This window comes from Antechinus flavipes, chromosome 2 (genome assembly GCF_016432865.1).
Source record: "Antechinus flavipes isolate AdamAnt ecotype Samford, QLD, Australia chromosome 2, AdamAnt_v2, whole genome shotgun sequence".
Classification (NCBI taxonomy): Eukaryota; Metazoa; Chordata; class Mammalia; order Dasyuromorphia; family Dasyuridae; genus Antechinus; species Antechinus flavipes.
In genome coordinates, this window is record NC_067399.1 from 278028946 (window position 1) to 278045193 (window position 16248).

Genomic DNA, 16248 nt, shown 5'->3' on the forward strand with positions numbered 1-16248 from the left:
TTCATATCAACATTTGCCAAAACTACCAAGACTAAGTTTTGATATTTAGTAGATATTCTTGGCTAGTTTACTTAAACAATAAAATTGAAAGTTTCCTTGCTAGGCAGTACAAATCCAACAAATCCTTCAGGAGCACAGCCTCCTGTTCCTAATTTGCTGAATAAAGCCACAGTGTTAGATGAATTAGAACTTTATCTTCTTGTGTCTTCTCTGGACCAAAAAATCTGTGAAGGAGAAAAATAGGGTACTATGTTGAAAAACTGCAACTCAATACCATTTAGCTGGTCTCCTGCCTTTTGTGTTATGGTTTTGAGGAAAATGGGGATCAGCCAGGCTTCTCAACCACTTTCTCCTACCTTGGAGCAGTAGGGGATGATAATACTATGTCCCACCTTAGGTAAATGGGTAGTATGGAGAAAAAATACTTCAACTAGTACCTCTTCTTCTGGAGCAAACTATGGTCACATCAACTGACTAACTGCCACGGAACTTGCAAGCTCCTCACCCCCTCCCATCCTTGTTCTTTTTTGGCCCTATAATTACGGAGTCTTTCCAACTCTTATTCTTTAGTGAACCATCAAAGCTCCAGCCTCTTGTTTTGCAGCCCTGACTGGGTCCAAAATGTAAGCTCATGCCTCATCAAGTAAAGAACAACTCAATGAAAAAACTTCATGGAGGTGAGGGCCCCTCTGGGATGGGTGATTAAATATTTTCCTAATACAGTTGCTTTCCCAATATGATGGTATATGATGCTATAAGAATTTAGGAAGATTTAATCTGTAACATTTTGAAATATTTACTGAGTTGGACATTTAGGAAGGTTTGAAGAAGTACATGAAAGTCCAGTTTTGATACTTCATCCTAGTATGAAGGTGAGGCTGGCTTTTCAAAAGTTGTATCAGTGAGATGTAAGGATTCCTGGGTCTTGGCCGGCTGGAAAGGCTTTGAGGAACTATGTAGTGGGTCTCTTTCAAGAATCTATCTAAGAGTGAAGAGAAGATCATCACTACAAGGTCGGCCACCAGGAGACCAATTTATCAGGTGAGAAATTTAATAGGGAAGGGGTGTAATTTGTATAGGTAGAAGTAATAAATTACCAAGTGATATCCACAGGAGGTCTTTCAACTTAGTGTTCAAAGGGAGGAGAGTAGAAAAACTAGCTTTAACTTAATGTAGGAGTTATTTATTAAATATTTTCTAGTATTTGGCCCTACATAAGTGCAACTGTGTAATTCAGAGAAAATAAAAAATCATTGTGGCTAAATTAAAAACAACAACAACAACAACAACAAAGTCTACAATAAGTAGATTGTGTCATCTAATTAAAGAGTATAAATATTCATCTAAAAAAATTCAAATTATAGAAGTCCCCATATTGTGGTAGAAATGAGATAAATACTATAGGGATTTAAAATATAATCACTTCAAGGTAGGATTAATTTGAGATTTGTTGGAAGAAGTGAGCCTCAAGTTAGGCCTTAAAGTGTAGAATTTGGGTTGGCAAAAAGGAGGAAAGAATGTTAGGCATAAAGGAAACATAAGAATAGTAAAATTGTATAGGAGTGAATGTCAGAAAAGGGAAACAGAGGGAGAAACAGAGGTAAGAATGAAAAGATAAAAGTAGTCTTGGTCACACAATATACACAAAGATAGTGCTTCTTTCCTAGAGACATTATTCAATGCAATAAGTATTTGTTAGCTGTTTATTTTATGAAGGGAACTGGCGATACAAAGTGAAAACCAATCCCTTTCCTCAGGTTTACGTTCTTTTCTTTTAACAGATAGTAGGTTACAGAGAGAAAGGCTGTATTAGTAATACAGATGGGAAATAGCTAACATTGGCTTCAAACTCATCTTAGGCCATGATTGGTTACATAGATAAGTTAGTTCCTTCCTAGAGATGCAAAATTTCTCAACACTTTTAAGCTATAAAGGGAAAAAACATAAATCTTTTTTTTGGGGGGGATGGGAGAGGAGGTAATGGGTATTGTATACACTTTTGTGACATATATATCCACATCTCTAACCATCTCAGAAGAGTTTAGTTTGATTATCTGAAGAGGAAAAGACTAAGTAGATGAAAAATTTCTATTATGTAATAGGATATTATTGTTTTCTAAGAAATGATGAGCAGACTGATATCAGAAACCCTGAAAAGACTTAACAATGAACAGATGCTGAGTGAAGTGAGCAGAACCAAAATAACATTGTGCAAAGCAATAGCAAGATTATGTGGTAATCAATTAATTATATTGGACTTGCATTTCCCAGCAATGCAATAATTTAAGGAAATTGATAGATTTGGGATAGAAAATACCATCTATATCCAGAGAGAATTATGGAGACTGAATTATAAATCAAAACATAGTATTTTCACTTTTTTTGTTTGCTTTTTCTTTCTTGTGGTTTTTTCCCTTTTGGTCTGATTTTTCTTTCATGACATGACAGTATGTTTAAAAAATTGTACATGGATGAGCTATATCAAATTGCTGTCTTGGGAATAAGCAGAGAGAAAAATTTAGAACACAAAATCTTACAAAATATGAATGTAAAAAACTTTTTATTTGAAAAAATAAAATACTATTGAGAAAAAAGAAGAAATTTTAAAAAGAAAAAGAAAAATTTACATTTCTCAGATTATGAAATTCAATTGAATGGACAACCATAGTGCTTGCCTATCAATATGTCTACCTGGGCAGACAGTACAAATGGACCAGAATTAAACAGGAGGAAAGCTGGATGGATTATCTTCAGGAGATTACTACTTTATATTACTATTATATTATATATTATATTACTACTTTAATGCTCCCAAGATTTCCTTGAAATAAAGGCCCATTGTTTATATATCAACACCCTCTTCTGTTTTAGCTTTGAAGGCAGCCAGATAAAAGACTAGGCCTGTGGTCAGGAGGACCTGAGTTTCAAATCTGACCTCATATACTTAGTAGCTATATGATCCTGGACAAAACACTTAATCTCACTTGCTTCAGTTTCCTCATCTGTAAAATGATTTAGAGAAGGAAATGGCAAAACATTGTATCTTTTCTAAAAACAAAAAACAAAAACCCAAATGGGATCACAAAGAGCCAGGCATATCTAAAAAAAGTGAGAACAACAACAAAATAGTTTTGAAACAGGAAACACCATAGTCTTCAAAGAAGTGAAAATGAATATCATAGAGAACAATGGAGAGGTGTAAGGAAGATGTAAGAAAGTTGCAACATATTAAATTTATTTTACCAGGGGATTTACTAGAAGAAAAGAAGATAAGCTGGTTACCTAGCAAGAGTAATGAATAACAGGTGGTCAGCCACAATGGTCTGTTGGGATCCTCACAATGTTAAAAGAGGAAGGCTTTCAGCCTGTTGGATAGACCATCTATGGCAAATTTATGGAAGGATATAGACAGCAGTTTGACAGAATGCAAAAGCATGTATTGGTTGTTATCTACATCATTGGACAGATCATCTAAATTGATGAGATCACATATTTACTTGATGACATGCATATATGTAAAATATCAGTCTAACTAATGAACACATGTAATTTGGTTGACATTAAATATTTGCATCTCATAAAGATAATAATAAATTTGCTTAGGATTTATTTCCAAATTTGTAATTTTTGTTACAAATAAACTTTAAGGAAATAGTTTAAAAAGAAAGGTAAAATTTGCAAATAAAAAACCCAAGGCCAACTCAATAAAGGACTAGTTTTTCATAAGCCTATAGAAAAAAAGCAGAAAATTTATTAGCCTTTGCAACCAAAAAAAATAAGTCTTATAATCTGAGGTAACATAATTTTTTAATTTGAAAAGCCAGTAGCTTTAAAAAATACCTTTTAGAAAAACAACCTCCAATAGCCATAGGACCAGCAACAGCCTAAGGGGGGAGAACTCAATCTTTTTTCCTGTCTTGTTTATTATAGAATTTTAACTTTTCTGTCTGGCAGATTCGACTCTGGGCACCAATTCCTTAGAACAAATTCTTAGTTAAGTAGCTAGGACCCTCAAGCTCCTCTGTCTTTAAATTCATTTATCTTGTCCAGGAGCAAGGGCCTCCCTGTCAAATACCTAATCCTAATTTATGATGATCGTTTCCTATACGTTCTGATTTTCATCTCTGAAATCCTGACTAGCTCTGGTTATTATGTAAGGTTTATTATTCCTTCAGCAACTACTAAAACCTGACTGTCCAAGTCATTTTGGAAGTAGCTAGGATAAAGAATCATAAATTCTCAAGGTAAGTGTGTGGGCATACATTTCTCAGTATACTTTGATTTCTTTGACCTTGGAAGACTTCCACTCACAGGTTGTTGTTTTGTGGTGGTGTTTTTTTCATGGCCTTGGGTGGTAGGAGGAGAGGGAAAGGGAGGCCCAGAAAGACAGAATGAGAGAGAAAGAGAAAGAAAGAGGAGGATGTGAAAGAAGAAAATGAGGAGAATCATGGAAGATAATTAAGAGATTAATAACGGGTGTTCAAGTATTCATCAGAGTAAGACTAGTACCTGCTGAGGCTGCAGATGGTACAGTTTGTTGAAGCTGGAGGCAGGAAGATCCGAGTTTACAGTCACTTCAAACACTTACTAGCTATCTGATTCTTGCAAATCACTTAAATTCCATCAGCCTCAATTTCCTCATATATATAATGGAGATAAAACAGCACCTACCTCCCAGGGTTGTTATGAGGATCAAATGAGATAATATATAAAACACTTTGCAAACCTTAAATAGAAACACTAGCTATTAAATCATTGGAACCATTTCTGATAATCAGAGATGCCTCCCCTCAGCTTACACCTGTTATTTTTTAAATGCAACAGAAAGAAGCAAAGAATGGCAGAAGAAACCCTATACATCAACTGGAACTTAAAATATGGGGCTTTTTTTCTGAGATATTTTGAACTTTTTCTTTTATTTTCCTTTTGAGGAGGTCTGATTGTTTCCTTTGATGATTTTGAATTTTGAATTAATTTTTAGTTTCCTTACTTTCAGAGTCTTTCCTATAATGTGATTTAGGAGGGTTTGATGATGTGTTTGGGGTTTGGCACCAAGTGATGGGAAGTTTAGGCACCAGATTTTGGGGTTTGGTCATGTGAAGAATTCACAATGCCATTCTGGTTGGCAAAAAGTAGGCTTATTTAGGAGAAGAGGTTTACAGAAAAAAAGAAAAGGATACAATAGACACCAGGAATGGTAAATAGGAAATAGAGTTGGAAGAGCTTATGGTTAGTGAGGAAGGGGGCTTTAACAATTAATGGAAAGGACAAGTTCTCTAGTGGAACTCACAAGTAACTAGGAGAAAGGAAATAAACAAAGGGGAAAAAATAATCCCTGCCCTCAAGGATTTTATATTCTAATGGAAGAGACATCACATATATGAATAGATAGATATATAAGAGGCCTTTAGAGTAGAGAGAAAATAATTTTGGAGGAAAAAGCTTTAGCAGCTGGGGATATAGGAGAAAGATCTCCTATAGAAGATATTTTAATTGTCTTTTTAAAATTTCATTTTTAAAAAATGAAGATACATTTTCTCTCCTCCCTTCCTACTAAAAAAGTAAGAAAAACAAAATCCCCTGCCACAAACCATATAGTCAATCAAAACAAATTCCCACTTGACCATTTTAAGAAATAACATGTCTGTCTGTACTCTTTAAGAGGTCCACTTTGAGATGAAATGGCAGGTAGTTTGTTTTTATTATGAATCCTCTGGAATCACGGTTGGTCATTATGTTGATGAGAGTTCTGAAGACTTCCAAAGTTGACTGTCTTGATACTTAACTATGTCTTGAAAGAAACCAGGGATATTAAGATTTGGCGATGGGAGAATTTCAAGTATGGAAGATAAAGGTATTGAGATGAGAGATGATGCTTACTGAACAGAAAATAGGCTTGCAAAGTCTTTGTTCAGACTTCTGCCCTCAATAATGATGCAAACTCAGGAAGAGAAAATAGAACAAAACCCCAAAGCAGAAACATGTTAGTAGACCAATTCAGAATTCAAGATGGAGTCTACTTTTAAGACAACTTTTCATAAAGAGCAAGACAATTCTGATTTATAGATGTCTACAAAAAGGGATGGTCCATTGTATCTCAAGCTCCTGCGTCACTGCTGTATTACAGAGGAAGAAGATCAGAGATAAATGGCTACTTAAAAACTACATGCTGACTAGCAGATCCATCCCAGAAAACAAGCCAGCAATGGAGTCACTCTGCACAAATTTTAATAATAGAATTTGTGGAGGAAGAATAAAGTGTAAGAAAGCTGGAAATGTAGTAAAAGTACAGTGATTTATGCCAAAAGATCTTATATTTGATCCTGAAAGTAATAGGAAACCAGGGGGGCTTATGTACTAGAGAGATGAGCTAGATGGAAGTTAGATTGAAGTAGAGAGAAAAGAGTCAATTAGAAGACTATTACCATAATCCAGACAAGAAATGGTAAGAGCTTGAATTAGAATTGGGAAGTTTTCATGAGTTGAAACTTTCCAGTGGGAAAAATATTCTCCTTTATTACAAATATCAGGGACCAAATTAAGAAGCTTCAGAACAGGTCCCATGGGATCTAGGAGAATCAATAGAAGCATGGACTAATTATATAATAGTATTTCAATAGACTGTATCAGATTGGCTTTTGAATGTGTCTGCTCTCTAAGAATAGAACTCTGTAATCACACAGGAGAGTTTGAAAAAGCTAGAGTTGTACTATGAGCTTGGCCAAAAGCTGTGATGGCATTTGCTAAGTTTAGCAATGCCATTCATCATGGAATGATTACCTTGTATAGTGTATGTTGATAGCCTACTCTTTTATTTTTAAATTTCCTTTTCATGAACTTGAACAAAGAAAATATATATATATAAGATGGTAAACTATTAAGTGGTTTAAGTTTTTAAGTGCATAATAAATGTAACATGGCAGTAACAAAAACTCTTTTAAATCCTCTAATGAATTTCATTCTCTTTTGTGATTTAAATTTTGAATTTAAACCCCAAAATCTCTCCTACACATTTCCATATATATGGAACACAAAAAATTTCTACATAAAACCATGAATCTTCATTTGACTACTTTTCCCCCCTCAATATTATTGTATTTTTCTAATTACATGTAAAGACAGTTCTAAACATTCATTTTTGTAAGATTTTATGTTCCAGTTCTTTTCTTCTTCCCTTAACTGAGATAGCAAGCAATTTGATGGAGGAAGACAGAGAACTAGAAATTGAGTGGATGGCTATCAGTTGAGAATGGCTGAATAAATTATGATATATGAATGTAATGGAATATTATTATTTTATAAGAAATGATGAGCAGGCTGACTTTAGAAAAGCCTGGAAAGACTCACATGAACTGATGCTGAGTGAATAGAACAAGTGAACAATGTACACAGCACAGCAAGATTATGTGATGATCAACTGTGATAGATTTAGCTTTTCTCAGTAATGCAGTAATCCAAGACAATTTCAGGTGCCTTGGGATGGAAAATGCCGTCCACATCCAGAGAAAAAACTATGGAGACTGAATGTAGATCAAACATAGTATCTTCACCTTTTTTGTTGTTGTTATTTGTTTGCTTGATTTTTTTCCCCATTTGATCTGATTTTTTTTTGTATAGCATAATTAGTATGGAAATATGTTTAAAAGAATTGTACACATTTAATCTACATAGGATTGTTTGCTATTTTGGAGAAGGGTAGGAAGGAAGAAAAATTTAGAACAAAAGGTTTTTCAAAGGTGTAGAAAACTATCTTTGTTTATATTTGGAAAAATAAAATACTATTAAAGTCATTTCACTGATTTACTAAGAAAAAAAGAAAAATACTGAGGATTTGGTTGGGACTTCTTTTCAGAGATGATCAGTGGATTCTTTCTATTTTTTTCCCTTTGGTTCTAAAAGATATAGGTTGGTATTGGTTTTTTGAAATAAGATTGTTTAGGCTTTTTAAAAAATTATACTTTTATGGTATCCAATGATTCTTAAATTATCTGTGCTTGATTTTTTTCCCCAGGCAAGTTTTATACACACACACACACACACACACACACACACACACACACACACCTTCATTTTCTTCTGTTTTCCCAAATTTTGGGTTTATTCTATATTTCCTATTATCTCCTGGAGCCACTGATTTCTATTTGGTCTACTCCACTGTTCTGAGAGTCCATTTCTTGGGTAAGGCTTGTACTAGTTTCTCTTTAAAGCTGATTGTTCACTTTACAATTTTTCTTCCAAAAGTTTCATTTCATTTTTCAAAAAATACCTTTCTTCAAGGTATTTATACAGACCTAATGGAAAATCCATTTTTCCCCTTTGAATTTCTGTTTGAAGTTATTAGAATTTTCTCCTACTTGAAGATTTCTATATTTATTTATTTATTTTATATTTTATTTTATTTTATAATAACTTTATATTGACAGAATCCATGCCAGGGTAATTTTTTTTACAACATTATCCCTTGCACTCGCTTTTGTTCTGATTTTTCCCCTCTCTCCCTCCACCCCCTCCCTCCCCTAGATGGCAAGCAGTCCTATATATGTTAGATATGTTGCAGTATATCCTAGATACAATATATGTTTGCAAAACCAAATAGTTCTCTTCTTGCACAGGGAGATTTGGATTCAGAAGGTAAAAATAACCCAGGAAGAAAAACAAAAATGCAAATAGTTCACATTCATTTCCCAGTGTTCTTTCTTTGGGTGTAGCTGCTTCTGTCCATCATTTATCAATTGAAACTCAGTTAGGTCTCTTTGTCAAAGAAATCCACTTCCATCAGAATACATCCTCATACAATATTGTTGTCGAAGTGTATAATGATCTCCTGGTTCTGCTCATTTCACTTAGCATCAGTTCATGTAAGTCTCTCCAAGCCTCTCTGTATTCATCCTGCTAGTCATTTCTTACAGAACAATAATATTCCATAACATTCATATACCACAATTTACCCAGCCATTCTCCAATTGATGGGCATCCATTCAATTTCCAGTTTCTAGCCACTACAAACCGGGCTGCTACAAACATTTTGGCATATACAGGTCCCTTTCCCTGCTTTAGTATCTCTTTGAGGCTGGATCAAAGGGTATGCACAGTTTGATAACTTTTTGGGCATAATTCCAGATTGCTCTCCAGAATGGTTGGATTCGTTCACAACTCCACCAACAATGCATCAGTGTCCCAGTTTTCCTGCATCCCCTCCAACATTCATCATTATTTTTTCCTGTCATCTTAGCCAATCTGACAGGTGTGTAGTGGTATCTCAGAGTTGTCTTAATTTGCATTTCTCTAATCAATAATGATTTGGAACACTCTTTCATATAAGTGGTAATAGTTTCAATTTCATCATCTGAAAATTGTCTGTTCATATCCTTTGACCATTTATCAATTGGAGAATGGCTTGATTTCTTATAAATTAGAGTCAGTTCTCTATATATTTTGGAAATGAAGCCTTTATCAGAACCTTTAACTGTGAAGATGTTTTCCCAGTTTGTTGCTTCCCTTCTAATCTTGTTTGCATTAGTTTTGTTTGTACAAAGACTTTTTTAATTTGATATAATCAAAATTTTCTATTTTGTGATCAGTAATGGTCTCTAGTTCATCTTTGGTCACAAATTTCTTTCTCCTCCACAAGTCTGAGAGAGAAACTATCCTATGTGATTTCTATATTTATAATATTTCTTCATAAGGTCAGTGTTGTTTCAATTAACTCAATTTTTTAGCTTTGGGGCTTAATGCCAGAAGCATAAAATCCTACCTGCTGTGTTTTTGGATGGGGGGTGGGGTTCCTGTTACAACTACTTTTGTTTATGTGGGTTTTTCCCTGTCTTTGATTTCTTTGAAAATATATACACAATGAAGAAAAAAAATGTACTGTCTGTTTTAAGACTTTCAGAAACAATTTAACTGATTTAATATCATTCTAAATCTAAACATTGCTAGCTTAGAGAAAGAAAAATATTCAAATTTACATAATTTCCACATGCCCTTAGATATCTTTCTAACAGAAGATCATTTCAGGTAACATATATAGGAATACTGACTGAGAAAAAGGTCACAGTATGTTAAAAATCATTTGGGCTAACATTCTACTCTTCTTATTAGGTCACTAATCACTTAATTTTCTTCTAAAATTACTCAAATCCTTTTTCTACCATTCCCCGGCAACGATTTAACAATACCCTAATCTTGTCAGAAAAAAGAAGCAATGATTTTAAGTATTGTTAAGTCTGTATTTATACAAGTTTGAACAATATGAAATTAGAGTTAATATAAATTATAAAATAATAGTAAGTCACAACGTCCAAAGTTAAATTAATATAATATGTGCAAGGTAGTCAAGAATTTTAACACACTATTATTGTTTTATCAGGTTATACTTGCCTACCTTTGAGTGTGAATGTGAATGAGACATGCTACTAAGTATCACATTAACAACAGTTGTGTTAGGTTTTTTTTTCCTTAAGAGTCTTTGAAGAAATGATTAGGATGACTTCTTCAGATGGAAACACTGCCAAAACAAAAAGAAGAGCTTATTCCTACATTAGAATAAAAATTTGAGGTAGATAAGTAGTAGAAACATAATCTGGTCTCCACTTACTCTGCCAGGCTTCTAACACCTTATGTTTAGCTACATTATCTTCCTGGCTATTTCTTGAACAATCTCCTAACTCTGGACATTTACATTTGCTCTTCTCCTTGCCTTGGTATGCCCTTTTTCCTTATCTCTGCTTCTTCTTCTTCTCCTTGGTTTTGCTGAGGCAATAGTGGTTAAGCGACTTGCCCAGGGTCACACAGTTAGAAAGTGTTAGGTGTCTGAGGTCGGATTTTAACTCAGGTCCTCCTGACTTAAGGGCTGTTGCTCTATCCTAACTGCATCTTATCTCTGCTCCTTGTTTCCCTTTAGCCCCTGATAAACATCCTACTTTTTATAGAAAATCTTTTCCAACCACCCTTCATTCTAATGCCATCTCTCTGTTGATAATTTCTAAATTATCTTGTATACTTTATGTATACATAGTTATATGTTGTCACCCTCATTATACTATCAGTTACTTGCGAATGGGGACTGTCTTTTGCCTTTCTGAATTCCCAATGCTTAATATAGTATCTGGAACATGGTAGGTATCTTAATATGTTAACTGATTGATGAGTGAACTAGTGACAATGATTGTCATAGTAACTTTAATATATCACAAGATGACAGAATGCCTGAATTGATAGTTCAGAATATTATAAAATATGCAGGCAAAATAAAACAAAATGGCACAGTTGCTTTTAGCTTTTTGTGGTCTACAAATAGACATAAAAAAGAAAAATAAGACTATGATAGAAATGGAGCAAGTTTTATCTGCATACATTTGAAGATTGCAAATAAAAAATATTACTTTTAGCAGAGCAGCCATTCAGACAAAAGCTTCTAATTTATGCAAGATAATAGGGGGAAAAGGAAATTCAGTAGACAGAGAAGAAACTTTTGATTCAAGCACTAGTTGGAAAAATCTAGGACAAATGAAAATGTAACAACTAAGTATCCTGATTTTTAAAAATAATATAATATTTTATTTTTCCTAATTACATGTAAAAACAATTTTAACATTATTAAAAAAAACTTTTAAATTCCAAATTCACCCCCTCTGTCTTCATTAAGAATGCAAGCAATTTGATAATGTTCATTTATACATGTGCAGCCATACAAAACATATTTCCATATTAGTCATGTTGTAAAAGAAAACACAGACCAAAAAGCCCCAAAAACAAAAAAGAAAGTTTGGAAAAAGTGTGCTTCAAATTGTATTTAGACTCTAGTAGTTCTTTCTCTGAAGAAGGAATAGCATTTGTCACCATAAATCCTTCAGATTTGTCTTACACCATTGTATTACTAAGAACACAATTGTTCACAATTGATCACTGTATAATAAAGCTGTTACTATATAAAATGTTCTCCTTGTTCTGAACATTTCACTTTGTCACTCCATGCAAGTTTTCCCACATTTTTCTGAGAGCATCCTGCTCATCATTTCTTAAAGAACAATAGCATTCTAACACAATAATATACCATGACTTGCTCATCCACTCTCTAATTGATGGGCCTCCCCTCAATTTCTAATTCTTTGCTACCACTAAAAGCGCTGCTACCATAATTTGTGTTATGTGTGTGTGTGTGTGTGTGTGTGTGTGTTTCTCTCATTTTATTTTGCTTTTAAGAAAATAGATTAATTTAAATCAAAGATGAATGACAATTGTCCTTTGCAGCTGTTTTGAACACCTTTCTTCAATATTTCAAGAATATCAGACTCAGTTGTACAGATTCAACTCACAACTCCTCCACAACTTGGTAGGATCTCTGAGAGTGATTTAGTTTAGTTAAAAAGTTTGTCACTGGCCACATTTTTTCAATGGACTTCTGGGTTTGTCAGACTATATCAATGTATCCTGTACTTTCTAGCTCAGTAAGACTTGTCAAAACTTATGTTTTATTGGCTGAGACTTTCAATTTCTTGATGACTCATGGAATCATTAGCTTTCATCTGTTCAATTCTAATTTTTAAGAAATTATTTTTTTAGTAAGCTTTTATATCTCCTTTTTCATTTGGCTAATTATGCTTTTAAAGATGTCCTTCTCTTACAGATTTTTGTGCTTTTAACCATTTGTCTTTGTTATTTTCTTATGTGTATATTTCTCTCTGTGTGTGTTTTCTTTACCAAACTGTTACTTTTTTCATTGTTTTCTTGCATTCAGTGATCATTTCATTTCCCAATTTTTTGTCTACCTTTCTTATTTGTTTTTAATTTTTTTTTGATCTCTTCTAGAAATTCTTTCTTGGGTCTAAGACCAATTCACATTTTTCTTTAAAGTTTTGGATTCAACAGTTTTGACTTTGGTGCCTTCTTCTGAGTTTGTGTTTGATCTTCCCTGTTACCATATTAACTTTTTATGGTCATGGTTTTTTTTTTTTTGTTCTTTGCTCATTTTTCTAGCCTATTTCTAGACTTTTAATTTGATGTTAAATTTGGGCTGTGCTCCTATGGTAAAGGGGACACTGTCCCAAGTTTTAGATTTTTTTGTAGTTGTTTTCAGAGATAGTTCTAAGGGTCTGTAACTTTTCAGTTCTTCTAAGATAATATGATCTAAGGAGAAGTTTATTTATTTTTAAAGCACCCTTTTCTGCTCTGGACTTGTGACCAGTTTCCCTACTTCTCTTCAACTGAAAGCTCGGTGGCTAATGCCCCTCTGTACCTTGGCCTGAGACTTGGGACCATGACCTAAATCTGCAGGTAAAAAATATCATGTACTCAGTGCCAGCAAAGGAATCCCTGTAATAACCTTCTGACCAATTGCCTGACACCCTTACTATTTGTAATCTGAAAATTGTGCTGCTATGACTGATTCAGTCTTATTCAGGCTTATTCCTGGTTTACTGGGGTAAAGTGCTTAAACTATGTTTCACACTCATTCTGGTATGAAAAACCTTTTCTGCCAATCTTCTTATTTGTCTTGAGCTGGAAAATTGTTTTACCCTATTTTTTCACGGGTTCTACTGCTACAGATTTTATTTTTTTGGAATCATTATTTGGAGTTGTTTGAAGAGGATTTAAGGAAGAGCTCAGATGAGTTTCCACCTTATCTCTGTAATCTTGGCTCTTTATCCTAAATATCCTGATATTTAAGAAAACAATCAAAGAAGACAAAAATATTAATAAACACATTTTAATGTGTTTGAAATGGGCTTATTCTAGAAAAGGATGCCTTCATGAACTTGAACTTATGTTAAAAAAAAAAAAACAAACCAAACTCAACCTGAATTTAAAGTATTTAAAAATGAAGTACTTTATACTTGTACTGAAAGGGATTGGTTCTAGATCATGTAACCTATAATGGAAAAACTTCAGAAACAAAATTAACTGATGGTAAATGGTATCATCCAGCAATTGTGATAACAAAAAAGGAAACACAAATTATATATACACAACTGGACCCAAAGGAATTAACCTGAACTAGTACAGCATAACAAGAATTGTCTATTACTCAGCCTATGGTTTTCTGTATTGAATATTTGCAATAAATAAAGTCTCCATTCCTAAGGCAGGGGAGAGAGTTTTAATCTCTCAATTTAAGCACATAATTCAAGGCATCTCAAAAGCACCTGCCTTTTTTAGTACCTAATGGAGAAAATAACTGAAGACATGAATTACACAGAAGCACTGATAATCCCCTGTACTGGCTATCACATTTTCAAATAGTTTTGCAATTTGGGTTACCCACTTTTTGAACTCGAAACTTATAAGAATCTCCTTTTTAGATGAGTGGATATAAGGGGGCAAACTATCCTTCTGACTATGCCAAACGTAAGGGGCCAGATCTGTTTTACCCTAATGCCAAAGGTAGGAAGAAATACCCACTGAGAGAATACTGAGATACCAAAGAAAGAGAGGCACATACCAACTTGGTTAATAATAGGTTTTAATAGGGTTAATTAAATTAATTGAGTTGTTTAAAAGAGTTTGCTCACAAAAAGCCAGTTTTCCTTGGTGGCCCCAGGACAAAGCCACATCATGGATCCCCATACCAATCCCACTCCAGATCAGGTATTATTTAAATAAATAAATAAATAAATAAGGCATAGTGCCAGGATGGCTCAGGGTTATGATTAAAAAATTTATGGTTCAGATTCACACCTACAATGACATACTTAAGAAAATGATGGATGTTTTATTGATTTATAAAAAAGGCAAATGCATAGGCAATTCGCAGTAACAGCAACAATAGCTAATAAGCCCTAATACTGACATAATTAGAACAATACTAATATAAACGTAAAAAGTAGTAGAAAACATCATCAATTCAGGGGAGCACCAACTCCTGAGTCTCAACTGGGAGGTTCTGGATTTCAGGTCTCAAGATTCCCAATGGGAAAGTTCCAGGTAGAAAATTTTCACCATGGGTGAGATTCCCAAGCTAGTACAGTATCTGGTCATTTAAATATTAAATATTTGCAGGAACTTGGCTAAGTTTCTGCAAAACATTTGAGGGGAACAATTGGGAGGTCGGGCAACCTCCTAATTTACAATATTTTCTGGCTTACAGCCCACCTTACTGTTCCTCAGTTCTCAGGATTTAATCTGATTGGCATTCAAATATGTTTCTTTAGAGGGGCAGATATTTTCTTTAGGCATGGGAGTCACCTAGAAGATACATCAGTTTACATGTTGGGCCTGTGCAGAGACATGGAAGAACTTCTAAAGCATATTAACCACTCATTTGGCCTTAAATTCTTACATATAGATATTATAGGTCATTGAAACTTTAGGGATAAATTTAGTATATATTTTTTTCATTCAGAGGAACATATAACAATTGCATATATGTAATATGACAAGAACAATAGCAAAAACTAATAAAGGGTTAGCTAATGCAGAAAAATATCTTTGTGCAGAAGGAGATTTAAACAAAAAGGCATACCAATGGTGATTAGTATCAGATATTACTAAATGAGAGGCCTCCATTAATTTTCTAGCAATTATATGAATTTGATATTCATTAAGAACTCTTTGATTAATCCAAAAATTGCCATAATTTGTGAGAAATCAAAATAGAGATCAAAGGTTCTAGATTCAAATATACATAGGGTAGAGGCAATGGTTTGGGTACCCAAGACAATAACATTATCCATTGTGTCAGGGGAAAAATAGAAATCATCACCCTGCCAGTGGAGAAAATGTATGTTCTATATACAACTAGCAAAAGGGGCAATTTGCCCTACAGAATTTAACTTGCTTTGATCATTGAACACTAAACAAATATCCTGGACATATTTCACATAAAATAGAAAAATTAGATACTGGATATAGAGTAAGATCACAGAGACTAAAGGAATGGTTTAGCAGACAGGGCTCCATCTGCTGCATAACCATTTAGCAGACAAGTCCGTAATCAAAAGTTGGGCAATCAACTAAAGCATGAGTAACATTTAAATCTACATAGCATCCATTAATTTGAGACAGAGCAAAAGTTAAAAAAACACAAAGGGAATAATGATGGAAGGTGTACACATCACTAAAGCAGATCTGATTTCATAATGTGTTATCATGCTTATGCATGAAACACTATCACACTTAGAATCTTTTACTTCCTCAATCACTCAATGTCCTGTGGCATATGATCTTAAAACACCTTACACCATAACCATACACCATATGCCTTGTGTTAACATCCTCTGTGCATTTTCTTTTTGTATTGGACTATACATA

At 33.9% G+C, this 16248-nt stretch overlaps 1 protein-coding gene across 2 annotated transcripts in view; it reads left to right on the forward strand.

Annotated features, from left to right (window-relative positions):
- The first annotated feature begins 375 nt into the window (after positions 1-375).
- TRIM69 (tripartite motif containing 69) overlaps positions 376-16248 on the forward strand; it is a 40768-nt gene continuing 24895 nt past the window's right edge. Inside the window, exon 1 of one of the 2 annotated variants that reach the window (XM_051977233.1) lies at positions 376-677. In XM_051977233.1, the coding sequence (XP_051833193.1) occupies positions 672-677 (6 nt within the window). In that variant the 5' untranslated portion in view covers positions 376-671. Of the gene's footprint in view, positions 678-699; positions 1042-16248 lie in introns of those variants that run through there. The other variant, XM_051977234.1, reaches the window with a different exon arrangement.